General features: G+C 39.3%; 1 protein-coding gene across 2 annotated transcripts in view; it reads left to right on the top strand.

The window, feature by feature from the left end:
* Positions 1 to 17,284, top strand: part of NFATC3 (nuclear factor of activated T cells 3) — a 143,191-nt gene that overhangs the window by 94,631 nt on the left and 31,276 nt on the right. For both annotated transcript variants that reach the window (XM_048870730.2, XM_048870729.2), the window contains exons 5-8: positions 833 to 1,005; positions 1,840 to 1,980; positions 14,539 to 14,594; positions 15,218 to 15,344. In XM_048870730.2, coding sequence (XP_048726687.2) covers positions 833 to 1,005; positions 1,840 to 1,980; positions 14,539 to 14,594; positions 15,218 to 15,344 — 497 coding nt within the window. The remainder of the gene's footprint in view (positions 1 to 832; positions 1,006 to 1,839; positions 1,981 to 14,538; positions 14,595 to 15,217; positions 15,345 to 17,284) is intronic.

The following is a 17,284-nucleotide window of genomic DNA, read 5'->3' as shown; positions in this document are numbered from 1 at the left end:
ATGGAATGATTATGTACTATTTTAATGAACAAAGGGGGAACCTGTTAGCCCATCTAAAATGCTACACCATACTACTTAGAAGCCAAGTAAGCACCATAAATTGTTTCTTACATGAATCAAGTTCAGTGTATATACTGATTTGGCTAAACATGCATATAATTTTTCAGTACAAGTAAAAATACTTTATGCTGGGGGTTTTTAGAAGAAAAATGGGGACTACCATATAATGCAGCAACAGAGTTTATTTAGTTATGGGTTTTAATATATATAACTTTATTTTAATTTTTCCATAAAATCCCTTCTGTAGTCTTCCGTAGTTGTTGTCCCATAACAGTGCAGTATCTCTCACCCTATTATTTAGTTGACTATATAACCGTTGTCCCAGATAAACAATAATTGCTATTTTGGAATCTCAGAAAGTTTTGTTAGGCCAGTTGGTTGCAGGTTTGATCATTTTATGACACTGTTTCCCATGCAGAATTGTACATGGTTGTCACTTCTGAACAACTTGTTTCAAAACTGTCATCAGGAAGACAATATTGTAATACAAATAATTGATCTTTTACTTTTTAAACGTCACATCCCCAATCCTCTAAAGTTCCCAAAATGTAACTTTACAGCTGAAATCCATAGTTTCCTTTTTTGCCCTAATTTAAAACAATATAGTAGCAGCTATCTTAGTGGCACAGAGCAAAATTGAGAGTTATTTTGAGTTCTAATTTAACAAGAGAGTTAAACTGAGACCCTTAGGATATGTTTTTGATCATTTAGTAATATTTGACTACTTTTTCTCCATCTGTCTTCTAATCCTTCTTCTCCCTTTATCTTCCAGTATTGATTGTGCAGGTATTTTGAAACTCCGCAATTCAGATATAGAGCTCCGTAAAGGAGAGACAGATATTGGAAGAAAGAATACCAGAGTGCGACTTGTGTTTCGTGTTCATATCCCACAGCCTAGTGGAAAAGTGTTGTCTCTACAGATTGCTTCCATACCTGTCGAATGCTGTAAGTTTTGTAACAATTAGTCTCTTGCACACATTTAAAATCTCTTAATTACAGTTGCAATAGCTTTCATTTCCATGTCTCAGTAGAATTTTTGGCAGAAGAATCCACTGGGATATTATGGCTGTGAAATTATTTTTGAAACTCTGTGCATTTACTGTTAAACCTGTCTATTACTAACTGAAGATACTTGGAGAGTACTTGGAATGTGATAGATTTAAATATAAAATTAAAGTATTAAAATTTCCTTAAAAGCTTTTCAGTATGTTAAATTGTGTTAATAAAGAAATTAACATTAAATAAGTGGAAGTTTATGAAGAGCAAAATTTGTACTTAATGCACTTTTTTCATGTAAAAAGAAGTAATCATGTTTCTGCATAGGAGCAGCAGTATTCATTTTTGGGTTTTATGTAACCTAATACTTTATAATTTATATATTTAAAAGTCAAAGCATTTATTTTTGGAAAAAATGCTAATAAATGGTTTCAGTTGGCAGATTCTACATCCTTACTAGAGACTACGTAGCAGTGTTTCTAATTCAACTGTTCAAGTTCTTTGTGGTATTCATTTGTAAACTACAGGTATGGGAATACCAAAATGGGTCATATAAAGAATCTTAAGTAGTTTTTGCTAATAATTCTTTTGACCTTAAAATAATTCAGAAATACTTTAAACAGAGTTCACTAAACTGAAAAGTGAATCCAATGTATGCAGTTAACCTGTTGCAAAGTTTCATGCTTGCTTACTGTATCAGCCTTAATTTAGTAATTTCTGTTTGACTCAAAATATGGAAGTAGTGAAACTTTTTTTTCCTTTTTCAACCCTTTTTAAAAATAGCTCAGCGATCTGCTCAAGAACTTCCTCAGATAGAAAAATACAGCATCAACAGTTGTTCAGTAAATGGAGGCCATGAAATGGTTATGACTGGATCTAATTTTCTTCCAGAATCAAAAATTATATTTCTTGAAAAAGGACAAGGTAATTTACCTTTTTTAGTTTTGAAAAGAACTGCTGGAATTATGAATGTTTCAGTGGTAAATACATTAAAACCGTTACAACTTGTAATCTCAATTTGATCAGTGATCTGTGTTCTGTGGGTTAGTTGCTATAAATGAAAATAGTACAGTTGCTGCCTCAGGAAGATAATTACAAACCTACTGGTCCCTCACTGAAAACTTGGAACTGTAGAGAAAGTGCTGCTTATACATTGCATTCCCCTTCTCTGGTGTTTTACTAGAAAAAAATTTTGTATGAAACATAACAGGGACTATTTGATGTCTGTTCCAGTTATTTGTTCACCATTTGAGTCATGTGTTGCCTGTGACTTAATTGCTGCTTAGGAATTAACTGTGATATCAGGCTTTCAAGTGATGAATTGTTGGGATTCCTTCAGAGACCTTTTCCATGCAGCTTATCCAGAACGCCTTGTCCAGTTCTGGGAAAATACTTCATCCAGTTTTCTGGGATCCAAAAAACTCAGTTTAACGCCAGATTTTGTCACTCCGATTCCTTGATCTGGCATACAACAAGCTACGCTGAGTTGATCAGACTTAAACATAGCGGGTGGGTACAGGGCATTCCACACATCCAAGTTACGCAGAAAACTTCTTGCTTTATATATGTTTACACATTGCATTGCATCAAACCTTTTACTTTACAGGAACCATTCCCTGTGTAGCATGCTCTGTCCATGCATTGTCCATGCTTAACCTAGTCTTTACCTCATCTCTACATTCTTAACTTTATCTTGTCCTTTGTTAGTAAATGGGTCCTTGGATGTTCTCCCTCTTATCTTAGCTGGCTCAGACATTCTGTCTTTTTAGCCTCCTGACTTGTTTACTTATATTATTTAGTAGAAATGTTCTGTTTTCAGCCTAAAGATCCATTTACTACCCTAATTCTGTCAACCAAGAAATGAGGCCTCCCTCCATGTGTTAATTGCTCACGTCAGGTGAGACCTCCGCTACAGGAATAAACATCATGAACAAATTGGTAAATAGAGAATTTTGTGTTCATACAAGTATGACAAACAATTAAGAGGTAGAGGATAAAAAAAATAAATTTTGGTAATCAAGGATGGTGTCTATATATAAAATATTTTTTCCCAAAGATTACTTAAGGCATCAATAGATCTTTAAAAATCTGGTTCATATGGCTTATCTGTTAAAGTTAAGCATGTGCATTTGCATGCATATATTTGCTTGTGCATAGGTTGCATAGGTAAATACAATGCCAGATGTGTGCGCAAGTCAGGTATTTGCCATATGTAAAGAGCTAGATGCTGAAGTGGCCACTTGCTTGCACACATACCCAAATTGTGCATGTATATTGGATATTTGCATGCATAGGGAGTCAAGCAAATGTATGAGTGCCTAAAAATCTGGTCTTGTATTTATCATACATGTACACATCCTATTTATTCTTTCTCAAAGTTTCAACTTGTGTACAGAGTAATAAAGATGATACTCCTGGGGAATTCTGTGCCACTGCACAGAATTCATGTCCCCTGCAGATTTTTTTCTCCGCAAAAAATACATTCTGCTGGAGAGGCACTGCAGTTACATGTTTTGTCCACCAGGGGCTGCTGTGGTACCAGAAGAGCGGGCAGTTGGCTCAGCCAGCCATGGATAGAGAGGAGGAGAGTGCCCTGCCCATGGGGTCAGCTGGATGGACGGAGTAGGGCACATGGGGCTGCTAGGGGATTACATAGACTGGAGTTCAGAAGGGCTAGTGGGGGAGAGCAGACTGGGGCAGGAGCACAGAAGCTAGTGGGTTGACAGCATTGAGCTAGAAGCTGAATGGGATTGGAAATGCAGGAACACATAGGGATGGGGTGGCTGAATGGGGGAGGGGAGTGCGGGGATGGATGTGGGGAGAAGGGGTGGCTGAATGGGGGTGCAAGGACACATGGGGCAGGGCAGATGTGCCTGACTGAATGAGGGAGGCTAAGGGGTCAGCCAGGGTCTGCATGGGGGAGGCTCCCTAACAGTCCCTCCCCACTCACCCCCAAAAAACCTGTTCCATACTTCTCCCACCCATGCCCAACAACCTTGCAGGTTCACACCCAGGCTCCTTCCCAGCAATTACTTCCCTCTCCCTCAGCTCCTTCGTTACCCCAACTCACCCAAGCCTTCTCAGTGCTTCTGAGGGGTTCAGGAAATATGTTTCTGTATTGTAGTTTAAAATGAATTACTCAGAGTTCTGTATTAATATGCCTAGTAAGGAATCTATTTGTTAAAAACGTTCAGGAACTCTTTTTTGTCATCTGTATTGTTACGGACCTACTTGCTGACAGGTATTTTGAAATTAATTACCAAAATAATTGAAACGGGTGTGATTATATTGTTTTGACAAAACATATGCATAATTTTAAAATATTTTGTGCAAAACTTTTAATCTTTTGGCTCAGAATTCCCCCAGAAGTAAGTTGAGAACTGAAGGGCCAAATTTCTTGCCTTATATTGTTAAAGTTCATTTGAAGTGCTTACATTACAAATATTCATTAGTTTAATATACTTTTTTATTAAAGGCATTTACTGTTTTTCTTCACAAAACTCTAGTTCATGTACTTTAGAAAAACTTCAAATTGCTCTCATAAAATATATAATAGTAACAAATTAACCTACAGTAGCTAGCAGATTTTAAGTTTGATAGTGGGAAATTTTGGAGCCTACTTCCTATAGGGTTGGGTAAGCAGATTTGACTGAATATAGTATATTCAGATGTATATTACTGAAGTAACTACCTGAAATGAAAGCTGCAGTTTAAAACTTATGTAAAGAAAACAAGTTTCTGTTCTTGTTCTTGTTTTAGTCCTGAAGCAGTTGTGTGTTTGGCATAATTGTAGTAGCTTTTTAGAAGGCTTATTTAGTTTTGCAGAACTTTTCTGTTCTTTGGTTTGAGCTTTATCCTGTGTTCTTTAATTCAAGGGAGGTTCAAGAGTTCTGGATAACGTGTCTTTACATTAGGGAGCAATCTTGCTGTACCTTCCCAGCTACTTCTCCTCCTGTCTCCCCTTCTCCCCCCCCACCCCAAAAAAGGGTCTCTAACAACTTGAAAAATCATCAACTAAAAAGTAGCTTCAGATACTACATCTGATCCTGAGACCCAGTACTGTTTGTAGTTTTACAAACTCATTTTCTTATTTTAAAAATCTATCTTTCCACTCTTCCTGTGTTTGATACCCACACAAACATTCAGAATGACTGACTGAATAGTCACTGGCCCAAGGAAAAAGAGTGAGAATTTCTCTCTAAGTTGATGTTTAGGGCACTCACCAGGATGTGGGAGACAAGAGTTCAAGTCCCTGCTCCAGTGACTACTCAATTACTTATAGAAGTGAAAGAGCTACAACAGGAGAGATTGAAAGACCCACACCAGAATATCTCCTAGCCCAGCAGCTAAGGTTCTCTTATGCAGTCTGGGATACCCAAGTTAAAATCCCTGTTCCACATCAGGCAGTTGGGGATTTGAACTCAGGCCTCCCATATTCCTGGGTAAGTGCTTTACTCAGTGGATTAAAAGTAATGAGGAGGGTACCACCACCTTGGGCATTCTGGACTGCTCCTTTGGCTGGTTGCTCCTCATTCTTCAGTTAATATGCAACTAGAATCCGATGTTTCTTGTTCAGCTGAACCAAAACTGTTTGTGAATTTTGCAACCAATCAGGGCATAAGAACATAAACTAAATTCTGCCTTTCCGCCAACATGATTTTGTGCCTTGTCTTCAATAGGCTGTCTGGGGAAAGATGAAAAATCTAGCTCTTGTACAGGGCTTAAATTATCTCTAAATGCCTTGTAAAATAAAGTATGTGATTCAAATCTGTGGTATCATACACAAAACCAAACTGATGACTCAAAAAGTATTTTAATATCAACAGACTTGTAGGGTGCTCCTTGAAAAATCACCAGTTAAGTAGTCAACTTCATCCTGCATGTCATTAATTTCCAGTAAACATCCAGCTTTGCTGTTGCTTAAATATTAAAGACCTGACAGTGACTTCATTAACTCACATGCCCTTCTCCTTGTTCAGCAGTTCCATATCTATAATATATAGATCACCTTTTACCAATTTTAATTTAAAAATACAGAATTAACTAATTTGGGGAATAATGAAATGACAGTATAATGTTAATATATTAAATAATCCTTTTATGTTAACAGTTGTACATCTGATGGTGTGACCAATACTTCCTAATTTCCAGAATAATAAAATCATTTTCCCCCACCATTAGTGTAAAACTTTGTCTCGTTGGACAGACTTTCATCGTTTTTTATCTGAAACTTGCAATGAGTCTGACGTAGGTCTAACTAAAAGATAAATCTCAACGTCTCACTCATGATCTTGTATTTTGCAAGATATTACCATTGAAATAAAGCTTTCGCAAGATATTGATAGTTTCTCTTCAAAAGCTGATGTCTAAATACACTTTTATAATTACTATCCTAACGAAGAAGTTGGTATCAGTGGTTGATCATATTAGTTAATTTTTACTTCAGCTATATATTAACAAATCTTCTTTGTTACAGACAAAGCTGCTAAACCCATAACATACCTGACATAGGACCACAAAAGCAAGGAAATATAATGCTAAATATATAACCTCTACTAATCCACCCATAACACTTACTTCTACAACTAGCTATACCACAGTCTTAGTTCTGCTCCCTAGGGATGCCATCTTTCTGTCACCATCATCACCAGAAAACCCCCTCCCAGCACCAAATTACTAAATCAGACATCCACAACTAATAGTGTTTTGAGGGCAGAATTTGATAAGGTGGATAGTGGAAAGCTCGCATCCGTATGAGTGCAAAGTTAAAGTTGTGGTTCGTAGACAAGAACAAATGGGACTACTGTGATCATGTAGTCTTCTGCATAACACAGGGCGTAGAACTTTCCTGAATTAATTACTGTTTGAACTAGAGTATATATTTTAAAAAAGAATCTAATCTTGATTTTAAAAATTGCCAGGGATAGTGGAATCCACCAGAAGCTCTGCTTAATTGTTCCAGTGGTTAATTACACTCATTATTAAAAATGTTCACCTTCTTTCCAGTCTGAACTTGTCTAGGTTCAACTTCCAGCCACTGGATCTTGTTATACCTTTGTCTAAGCTGAAGAGCCCATAACCAATTTCATGTTCCCTATCTAGATACAATTGGAGTTGCAGCTAACAAGAGATGTGAAGGGTAACAAGAAGGGTTTCTAAAGGTATTTTAGCAACAAGAAGGTGGTCAGGGAAAGTGTGAGACCCTTACTGAATGGCGGAGTCAACGTAGTGACAGATGGTGTGGAAAAAGCTGAAGTACTTAATGCTTTTTTTGCCTCGGTCTTCACAGACAAGGTCAGCTCCCAGTCTGCTGCACTGGGCAGTATGGGGAGGGCGTGAGTGCCCTCAGTGGTGAAAGAACAGGTTAAGGACTATTTAGAAAAGCTGGACGTGCACAAGTCCATGGGTCCAGATCCAATGCATCCAAGGGTGCTGAGGGAGATGGCTGACGTGATTGCAGAGCCATTGGCCATTATCTTTGAAAACTCGTGGTGATCGGGGGAGGTCCCGGACGACTGGAAAAAGGCAAATATAGTGCCCATATTTTTAAAAAGGGAAGAAAGAGAACTTAGGGAACTACAGACCGGTCAGCCTCGCTTCGGTGCCTGGCAAAATCATAGCGCAGGTCCTCAAGGAATCCATTTTGAAGCACTTGGAGGAGAAGGTGGTGATCGGGAACAGTCAACATGGATTCACCAAGGGCAAGTCATGCCTGACCAACCTGATTGCCTTCTATGATGAGATAACTGGCTCTATGGATATGGGGAAAGCTGTGGACGTGATATATCTTTACTTTAGCAAAGCTTTTGATATGGTCTCCCATAGTATTCTTGCCAGCAAGTTAAAAAAGTAGGGATTGGATGAATGGACTATAAGGTGGATAGAAAGCTGGCTAGATTATCGGGCTCAATGGGTAGTGATCAACAGCTCGATGTCTAGTTGGCAGCCGGTATCAAGCGGAGTGTCCCGGGGGTCGATCCTGGGGCCAGTTTTGTTCAACATCTTTATCAATTATCTGGATGATGGGATTAATTGCACCCTCAGCACGTTTGCAGATAACACTAAACTGGAGGGGAAGTAGATACGCTGGAGGGTAGGGAAAGGTCCAAAGTGACCTAGGCAAATTGGAGGATTAGGCCAAAAGAAATCTGATGAGGTTCAACAAGGACAAGTGCAGAGTCCTGCACGTAGGAAGGAAGAATCCCATGCACCGCTACAGGCTGGGGACTGACTGGCTAAGTGACAGTTCTGCAGAAAAGGACCTTGGGATTACAGTGGACGAGAAGCTGGATATGAGTCAGCGATGTGCCCTTGTTGCCAAGAAGGCCAACGGCATATTGGGCTGTATTAGTAGGAGCACTGCCAGCAGATCGAGGGAAGTGATTATTCCCCCCTATTCGGCACTGGTGAGGCCACACCTGGAGTACTGCATCCAGTTTTGGGTCCCCCTCACTGCAGAAGGGATGTAGACAAATCGTAGAGAGTCCAGCGGAGGGCAACGAAAATTATTAGGGGGCACATGACTTACGAGGAGGGGCTGAGGGAACTGGGCTTGTTTAGTCTGCAGAAGAGAAGAGTGAGGGGGGATTTGATAGCAGCCTGTTAGCAACCTGAAGGGGGGTTCCAAAGGGGATGGAGTTTGGCTGTTCTCAGTGGTGGCAGATGACAGAACAAGGAGCAATGGTCTCAAATTGCAGTGGTGGAGGTCTAGGTTGGATATTAGGAAACACTATTTAATTAGGAGGGTGGTGAAGCACTGGAATGGGTTACCTAGGGAGGTGGTGGAATCTCCATCCTTCGAGGTTTTTAAGGCCCAGCTTGACAATGCCTTGGCTGGGATGATTTAGTTGGTTTTGGTCCTGCTTTGAGCAGGGGATTGGACTAGATGACCTACTGAGGTATCTTCCAACCCTAATAGTCTATGATACTCAGCCTGTGATCAAACTATCCCTTAAACTTCTATTTGCTAAACTAAATAGACTCGAAGAGCTCAGTCACAATAAGGCATGTTTTCTAATCCAGTAATCATTCTTGTTTCTCTTTGCTAAACCCTCACCACTTGGGTTTTAGCCCATGAAAGCTTATGCTCAAATACATTTGTTAGTCTCTAAGGTGCTACAAGTATTCCTGTTTTCACTTTATCAATGTTCTTCTTGAAGTGTGGACCCCAAAACTGGACATAATATTCTGGTAGCAGTCGTACCAATGCCAAATACAGAGGTAATATAACCTCCCTATACCCACAGAGATTCCCCTGTTTCTACATACCAGGATTACATTAGCCCTTTTGACGACAGCCTCACATTGGGAGCTCATATTCAGCTGATTACCCTCCAGCATTCCCAAATCATTTTCAGAGTCTCTGCTTCCCAGGATAGAGTCCCCCAGTCCTCTGGTCTACATTCTTTGACCTTCGTCAGTTTAGATGAGCTATGACCAGCAGGAGAGTGAGTTTGTGTGTGTATGGGGGTGGGGGGGATGTGAGAAAACCTGGATCTATGCAGGAAATAGCCCGACTTGACTATGTAAAGAGTTGTCACTTTGGATGGGCTAGCACCAGCAGGAGAGTGAATTTGTGTGGGGGGGTGGAGGGTGAGAAAACCTGGATTTGTGCTGGAAATGGCCCACCTGTTGATCACTTTAGATAAGCTATTACCAGCAGGACAGTGGGGTGGGAGGAGGTATTGTTTCATATTCTCTGTGTGTATATAAAGTCTGCTGCAGTTTCCACGGTAAACATCTGATGAAGTGAGCTGTAGCTCACGAAAGCTCATGCTCAAATAAATTGGTTAGTCTCTAAGGTGCCACAAGTACTCCTTTTCTTTTTGCGAATACAGACTAACACGGCTGTTCCTCTGAAACCAGTCCCTATGATGTTCCACTGAGGATTGCATTAGGACCATAAAATTGTCAGGAATGTTCATAACTCCTTACATACATTTTTGCAATGATGACCAGTATGTCACAGGTTTTCAGTAGATCCCTTACATGACACTCTCTGGCAAACTTGTATTTAGATGCCAGACCCAAGGAATCCCTGAAGCTCTTACACACCCCTATGTGCTCTGCCAGTTGGCACCAAGAGGTTCCTGGGTCACAGTGCTCCAGCTGCCTCTGATCCTTTCAGCCATGACTAGCTGATGGGTTAGAACCGATCTGGGGTAAACCTGGATCAGTCTTCACTGTCTAGCTGAGATAACACTATTAGGATTTTTTAATATAGGATTAATTGGTGTGTATAGCTAAGGATAGACTTTAGTCAAAACTCTCTTTGGTTCTGAGATGGTCGATCCAAAGACTAATAAGGCAGGCTTTAAAACAGAGGTGGGCAAACTACGGCCCGCGGGCCACATCTGGCCTGCGGGACCCTCCTGCCCCTGAGCTGCTGGCCCGTTCAGTTCAGTTGTCAGTTCAGGCCTCTGGTCTTGTTCTTGTGTAACAGGTGATCAGCAGACAGTGAGTTTCTCCTCAGGGTGCAGCGTCAAAAACAATGGGTCCAGGGGGGAGAAGTTGGCTTCTCCTCTAAGTATTGCATAGGAATCCCATTTAACTTTGTCTAGCATGTTGTTTCAGAGTCCTTTGAAGCTCATAACACTTCCCAAGACTTACATTAATCACATCTCCTAAAGAGTTACAGACAATCCCACAATAACACACACACATTTGCATTTTTAAGACAATCAGATCCTAAAATACTTTACCTTAAAGTCAGTAAGGTTTGTCCAGAAATTGCCATTTCTGTTAGTCTTCAAGAAAAAATCCAGGGTCATCAGATCCAAAATTTCATTGTTCGTGTCTGCTTCTGTATGTACAGCCAACCCACAAGAAAGATCTTTGTTGGAAACTAGTAAAAATAAGTTGTCACATAGACTGTCAGACTTTAAGGCCAAAAAGGACCATCATGATCATCTAGTTTGATCTCCTGCACATTGCAGGCCATAGAACCTCTCCCACCCACTCCTGTAATAGATCCATAACCTCTGGCTGAGTTACTGAAGTCCTCACATCATGATTTAAAGACTTCAAGTTAAAGAGAATCCACCATTTATTCTAGTTTAAACCTGCAAGTGACCCATGCCCCATGCTGCAAAGGAAGGCAAACACCCACCCCAGGTTACTATCCAGTCTAGTACATAAATATTTTAAAGGAAGTTAGAGATAAAATTAAGGGTTGGTTACTCTCTTCCTAGCAGATACAATATTACCTGTTTGAGTAAATATTCTTTATATTTGCAGTAGTGAATATCAGAACCTCTTGACTTGTGTCATAAAGTGGAGGAATGGTATTTTTAAAAACAGTTAACTTCATCCACTTGGCAAGATTTCTACTCTAACTCTCTTCATCTGAAAATTAATACAAGTCTAAAGATCAAAAAATTATGACCTTCTCCTTAAACTGCCATTTTCCTTAAACTGTTTTCTAATTCTCATTGCCCATCTGTAATGTAGTAGTTTTTCTTTTTTATTGTCCTGCACCCTCAGGTGCGTAAGCATCCACTGGTTTCCACCATTTTCCAGTCTTGTGCTGATCTGTTCAGGTTTGAGTGTCATGTTCATAGATGACTTCTTTTTCTATTCTACATAATATTTCTCTAGGATGCCCTCTTTCTTTTTCCAAGTGGTGTTGTTCATGTTATCATTTGCTGTGGAAGTCGTTTTGGTGGTATCCTTAAAGTGTGTCCTAAATAGGTCCATCATATTTTTGCCATATTTGATGCTTTAGATTGGTTGCTCTACTCAGAATTTCTGATGTTTCAAGAAAGATCTTCTGCAGGCATTTACTTTGGAATGAATTGATCTTCTCAATTGCTTTTGTAGATTGCCATGGCCGTGCTCCATAAAGGAGGACAGACATGATGCTGATGTTGAAAATTCTTATTTTTGTGTTAGTACCAGTCATGCTACCTTTTTCCAAATATTTTTAAGTTAATGGAAGTTGTTTGCTGCTTTTGATATTTGTTGCTTGACATCTAGCATGCCGTCACCATTGTTACATATATCATTCCTAGATAGGTAAAATGAGTTACTAATTCTAGTGTTTTTTCATCCTCTCTAATGGATACTTTCGGACATGGATAGCCATATATTTTGTCTTCCTCTTGTTGATGACCAAACCGACTTGCTTTGCTGGATCTGCCAAAAAGCTGGGTCTATTCTTCCATTAAGCAATATGTTGAACTAGGCAGAACAATGTCATTGGCGAAAAATAAAATTCCTTGGTTGCATTCTGTGGTTATTTCCCTTATGACATAGTCAATGACAAGTGCAAAAAATAGTTAGGACATAATATACCCTTGCCTTCGTCCAGTCATCACTGCAAACCACTGGCGGCTGATGTCACCGTATCTGACTGCATGTTTGGTATTATCACACAGATCCTGGATGATTCTAACTATTTTTGTTGGTATTCTGTAGTATGTCATAATTTTTGACCGTCTGTGTAGGCTGTCGGAAGCCTTCCAGAAATCCCCAAAATTTATCACAGGAGATGCTTGCTATGCCATTCTTTGTTCTGTAATGTCTGAGAACAGCAGTATAATCAAAACTGTAATACAGGGGTGGCAAACTTTTTGGCCCGAGGGCCACTTCGGAGAATAGGAATTGTGTGGCGGGCCATGAATGCTCAGAAAATTGGGATGGGGCTGAGGATGAGGAGTTTGGGGTGCAGGAGGGTGTTCCGGGCTGGGACCAGAGGGCGGGAGGGGGATCAGGGCTGGCACAGGGGTGTAGGTTCTGGCTGGGAGTGTGGGCTCTGGGGTGGGGCTAGGGATGAGAGGTTTGGGGTTCAGGAGGGTGCTCCGGGCTGGGATGAAGGGGTTTGGAGAGCATGAGGGGGATCAGGGCCGGAGCAGGGGGTTGGGGCGTGGGGAGAGGCTCTGAGCGGCACTTACCTCAAGTGGCTCCCAGAAGCAGTGACATGTCCCTTCTCCGGCTCCTACGTGGAGGCGTGGCCAGGAGGCTCTGCTCACTGCCCCATCTGCAGGCACTGCCCCCAAAGCTCCCATTGGAGCATCTGAGGAGGCCATTGGAGAGTGTAGGAGTGGGGCCATGTTTCCGGGAGCCGTGTGGTGCAGCCCCCAAACCTGCGGCCCAGCTGGAGTGCCGGAGCAGGGCCGAGGCGTGTGGTGCCACCCCAACCCTGACCCAGTGCCCCAGCCAGAGTGGGGCTGAGCCACGTGGTGCAGCTCGCGGGCCGGTTTGAAACGGCTCATGGGCCGTAGTTTGCCCACCCCTGGTGTAATACATGACTGATAGTTAAGGGTCTGAATCTGTGAATATCTGGATGTGAATAGCTTGACTTATGCAAGTAAAACCATGGTAGTCAATCACACTGCTTGTATGATTGAAGTAACTTAGTTGTGTATGTATTGGCAAAAGTGGTCCTACCTTTTTACTGAAATGTAAGAAATATGACTTTTTAGTCTAATTTTGTTGTAGACACTGTTGAAAAGTCACTAGCTCCTTAATGACAGGTTTTAGAGTAGCAGCCGTGTTAGTCTGCATTTGCAAAAAGAAAAGGAGTACTTGTGGCACCTTAGACTAAAATTTATTTGAGCATAAGCTTTTGTGAGCTACAGCTCACTTCATCAGCTGATGAAGTGAACTGTAGCTCACGAAAGCTTATGCTCAAATAAATCTGTTAGCTCCTTAATGCTTGTGTTTTAAGTATCCTATATGTACTATTGTTTTTAATTACATACTGGTACTTGTCCTATGATGGTTCATGCAACATGACACAAACTTAAAAGCAACCATGCAGCTTTCTACTGGTAGTGTATGATATCTATGAATAGTTGGATCTCTGGTTTTTCCTTTTTTTGTCTTCAACCAAAAGACAGTGTATTGTGTGTGTACACATGCTTGCTTCTGGAATTAGAAATATTAATTTAATTTTTATCTCGTTATATAATAGGAGCATTTACCTTTAAACCAGTATCAGAATGCTTTTTTCATGAATGTATTTTTTTAATAAATATATTTAAACAGATTTTAATTAGTCCATATAAATTAAGTAGAATGGGCCAGATATTCAGTTTGTTAAATGACACAGTACATTAGCACTAATACACATCAGTTAAGGATGTGACCATTAACTTTTACAAATTATTTTAATTTACTTGATCTTTTAAAATCATAGTGGAAAACCTGAATTTTCTCCTCTTATTTAAAGAATATCAATGTAAAGAACTATACATGCTCTTTGACTGTAGTGTCAACTCACAATATAATCTATGCAGAAATCCTTAATGATATAGATTTGTTTGTAAATAAAACTTTAATGTAATCTGGTCAAAGTATATAAAGAGTCTTGGATGTTTGCAACAGGAGGAACATTTAAGAATCTTAGAATCTGTTTACAATAATTGCAGTATCCTCTTGTAACTGAACTTTAATATTTTGAATTGCATTCACTTTCAGTCAGCGTATTTCAGAAAATGCTTTTTTGCCTGAATTTCTTGTAAACTTAATTTCTCTCAACAGATGGACGACCTCAGTGGGAAGTAGAAGGGAAAATAATTAGGGAAAAGTGTCAAGGGGTGAGAAACTTATTTTTCTTTCTTTAGAAAGCTGTTTTTGTTTTTTAAGTAAGAAATTAGTCTTCATTGTCTTGTTTTTTGGTTTAGACTTTTACTGTAAAGTAAATGATTAGCAGGACATATGAACAAGTTTTGCAGTTTACTTACTTCATCTGAAGACTTTTTCTAAATTATCATAACAGTATAAAGCAGTCATTAGGTCACTGCTTCCTAAGAAAATGAAATGATAAACTTGTTTGAAAAACTAAAAGGGGAAATTTAGAATAACTGGTGAGAAGTAATTTTCGTTACTGCCAATGAGATTAGTGGTATGAAATTTAGTGTCTGCTAGTATGGCATTCATATGCTCATGAAGATAAGTTAATACTTCACAAGTGTATTTTTAAATAAAAATGTAATCTCTAGAATATGCAAAAATGTCTTCCACATCACAGGTATTAAATTGTATTTTGTTATGTTTCTGCTTTACTGTTTAGAAAATGCATGACGCAATCGCTTCATCCAACTAAAAATCCCCATTTGAGTTAGCATTGCAGTCAGCACTCATGCAGTATTCTTTATTTAACAGGTGTATTTCATTTACATTTTAAATGTAATGCCATCTTGTTTCAACTTTAATTTAGGCTAACATTGTTCTTGAAGTTCCTCCGTACCATAACAAAATGATTACAGCTGCAGTCCAGGTGCAGTTTTATCTTTGCAATGGGAAGAGGAAAAAAAGCCAGTCTCAACGTTTTACTTATACACCAGGTACACACAGCTACTGCATCTTACTGTAAGCTAGTTAGTGTACACTTTTAAAAAATTACTAAAATTTAGTGTATTTCATAGATACCATGCAAAATATGTTCCCTTTGATAAGTAGATGTGACTAAATTTTTAGTTTGTGAATTGCCAGTTAAGAATTTGTCTAATTTTGTAACAGAAACTTGAATCCAATGTAGTAGTAGTGTGAAATAATATGAATAGGGTTTTAAGAATTTCTATTTTGGCAATTATATTTTTACAACGTTATTTAATTCTTTTATTCCTATAGCTTCTTGGCCACATGGAGTGTGAATTCTCAGTGGTCACTGTTTTTCATGATTCTGTTTTTGTCTCCAGTTAGTGATACTATGTAGTGAATTCCAGGAGTACAGTCACAGATCATAGAGGAATAAATCATCCCCAGTTTATGCGATGCCAGTCTTTCGCTCAATAGTCAAAATACAACTTTGGACTTCAGATGAGAGAGGAAAAAAATACACTCCATAGACATCTCGCAGTGTGGCAAGGGCTAGTCTTGGAACTTTGTCAGAATGGCATAATGTAGTTGATCTGTCTTAGCAAGAGTGTTATTGGTATTGGGGAGAACCATACTGCAGAATATGTAACATTTATTCTTTTTGGATGGCTTTTCAAGTGGATTTAAAGTTCCTAATAGACTGTAAAGAGCAGTCAGGAGTTCATCAAGAACCAATAGTAGCTGTAAGGGTAAGTTCCCTTCAGCATTGCTTTGTACACGCTGTTTATGTGAAATTGAAGGACTTGACATACACAAACATATATCAGAAAACTCATGGATGCTCCTAACAGGCACTGTAGACTGACAACTGAATTATTATTTTACACCAAAAGTTACACATTTTGTACCTTTAAGCATAATTAAAACAGTGTTATACAATTATCTGGCTAACTATGTATGAATTCATTTTATCACTACAATAGCAAAAGTTGCAAACAATATTTAAAATAACTTTATCACATTTTTAAAAGAATGTCAGCTGCTTGAAAATATTCTTAAACTCAAAGTAATCATAAGGTGGCTCATTACTGAAAAACTATTCTTGAAATATTGGAATGAGTAATGGAACATACTAGCTTAAAATGTGTCCAAAATAAATAAGAAGTGAAGTTATAACTGAAGCTATATTACAGCAACCCTTAACACCCACTTGAAGGGTTTCCTGTTTTCATTTTAACATGCATGCTGTAAGCCAGTAATTGATTGGGACAGGTGTTGGCAGGAAAAAGCTGTTGTGCTTATGAGTAACAGCTTCTGATTATCGGTTAACCATAGCCTTTGGCTTAAAAAAGAAGCAGGGAGACTCAAATTATTGAAGGATGTGTCAACCTACAATTCTGTGGCTGTTTTAAAAAGAACCCAGGAGCTGAAAGGAAATATGAAATAGGTCTGTGTAGGGATGGTAATAAGCATTGAGGGGGGGGGGTCATTCTAGGTGTTGTATAAAAAAGATAACGGTTTCCTGCTCATATCCATACTTATGGGTGCATAGGCATGCCACATTATCGATGGAACTTTGGAAAGCTTTGATTGCTAGAACAGCATGCATGCGCTGTTGTAGTACTTCAGATTTTTCAATGCAAACCAAGGTGGGTTTTTGGGGTGGGTTTTTGCTCATATATTGATATATACTAAATGTGATTATGGGATTAGAGGAGTGAGCTGGGGCAGGAAAACTTGAATGCCATTCCAATCCAAATGAATAGAGAACCTTCTTCCATTATTCCTTCAGGTAAAAAGACTCCTCAAAATAGAGGTCTCTGTTTGAGGGGCCTCAAAATTAACCTTACCATTATCTGATGTGCAAATTGAGATCCAGCAACTTCACTCAGGTCCACAAATACTTCCTTGAGGGCTAATTGTTGATTCCATTAAGGTCAACAATAACCTACTTCAGGGAACCTCT

This window comes from Caretta caretta, chromosome 12 (genome assembly GCF_965140235.1).
Source record: "Caretta caretta isolate rCarCar2 chromosome 12, rCarCar1.hap1, whole genome shotgun sequence".
In the NCBI taxonomy this organism is placed as follows: Eukaryota; Metazoa; Chordata; order Testudines; family Cheloniidae; genus Caretta; species Caretta caretta.
Note: the sequence above shows the minus strand (reverse complement) of the source record. Positions and strands in the feature narration are given on the sequence as shown.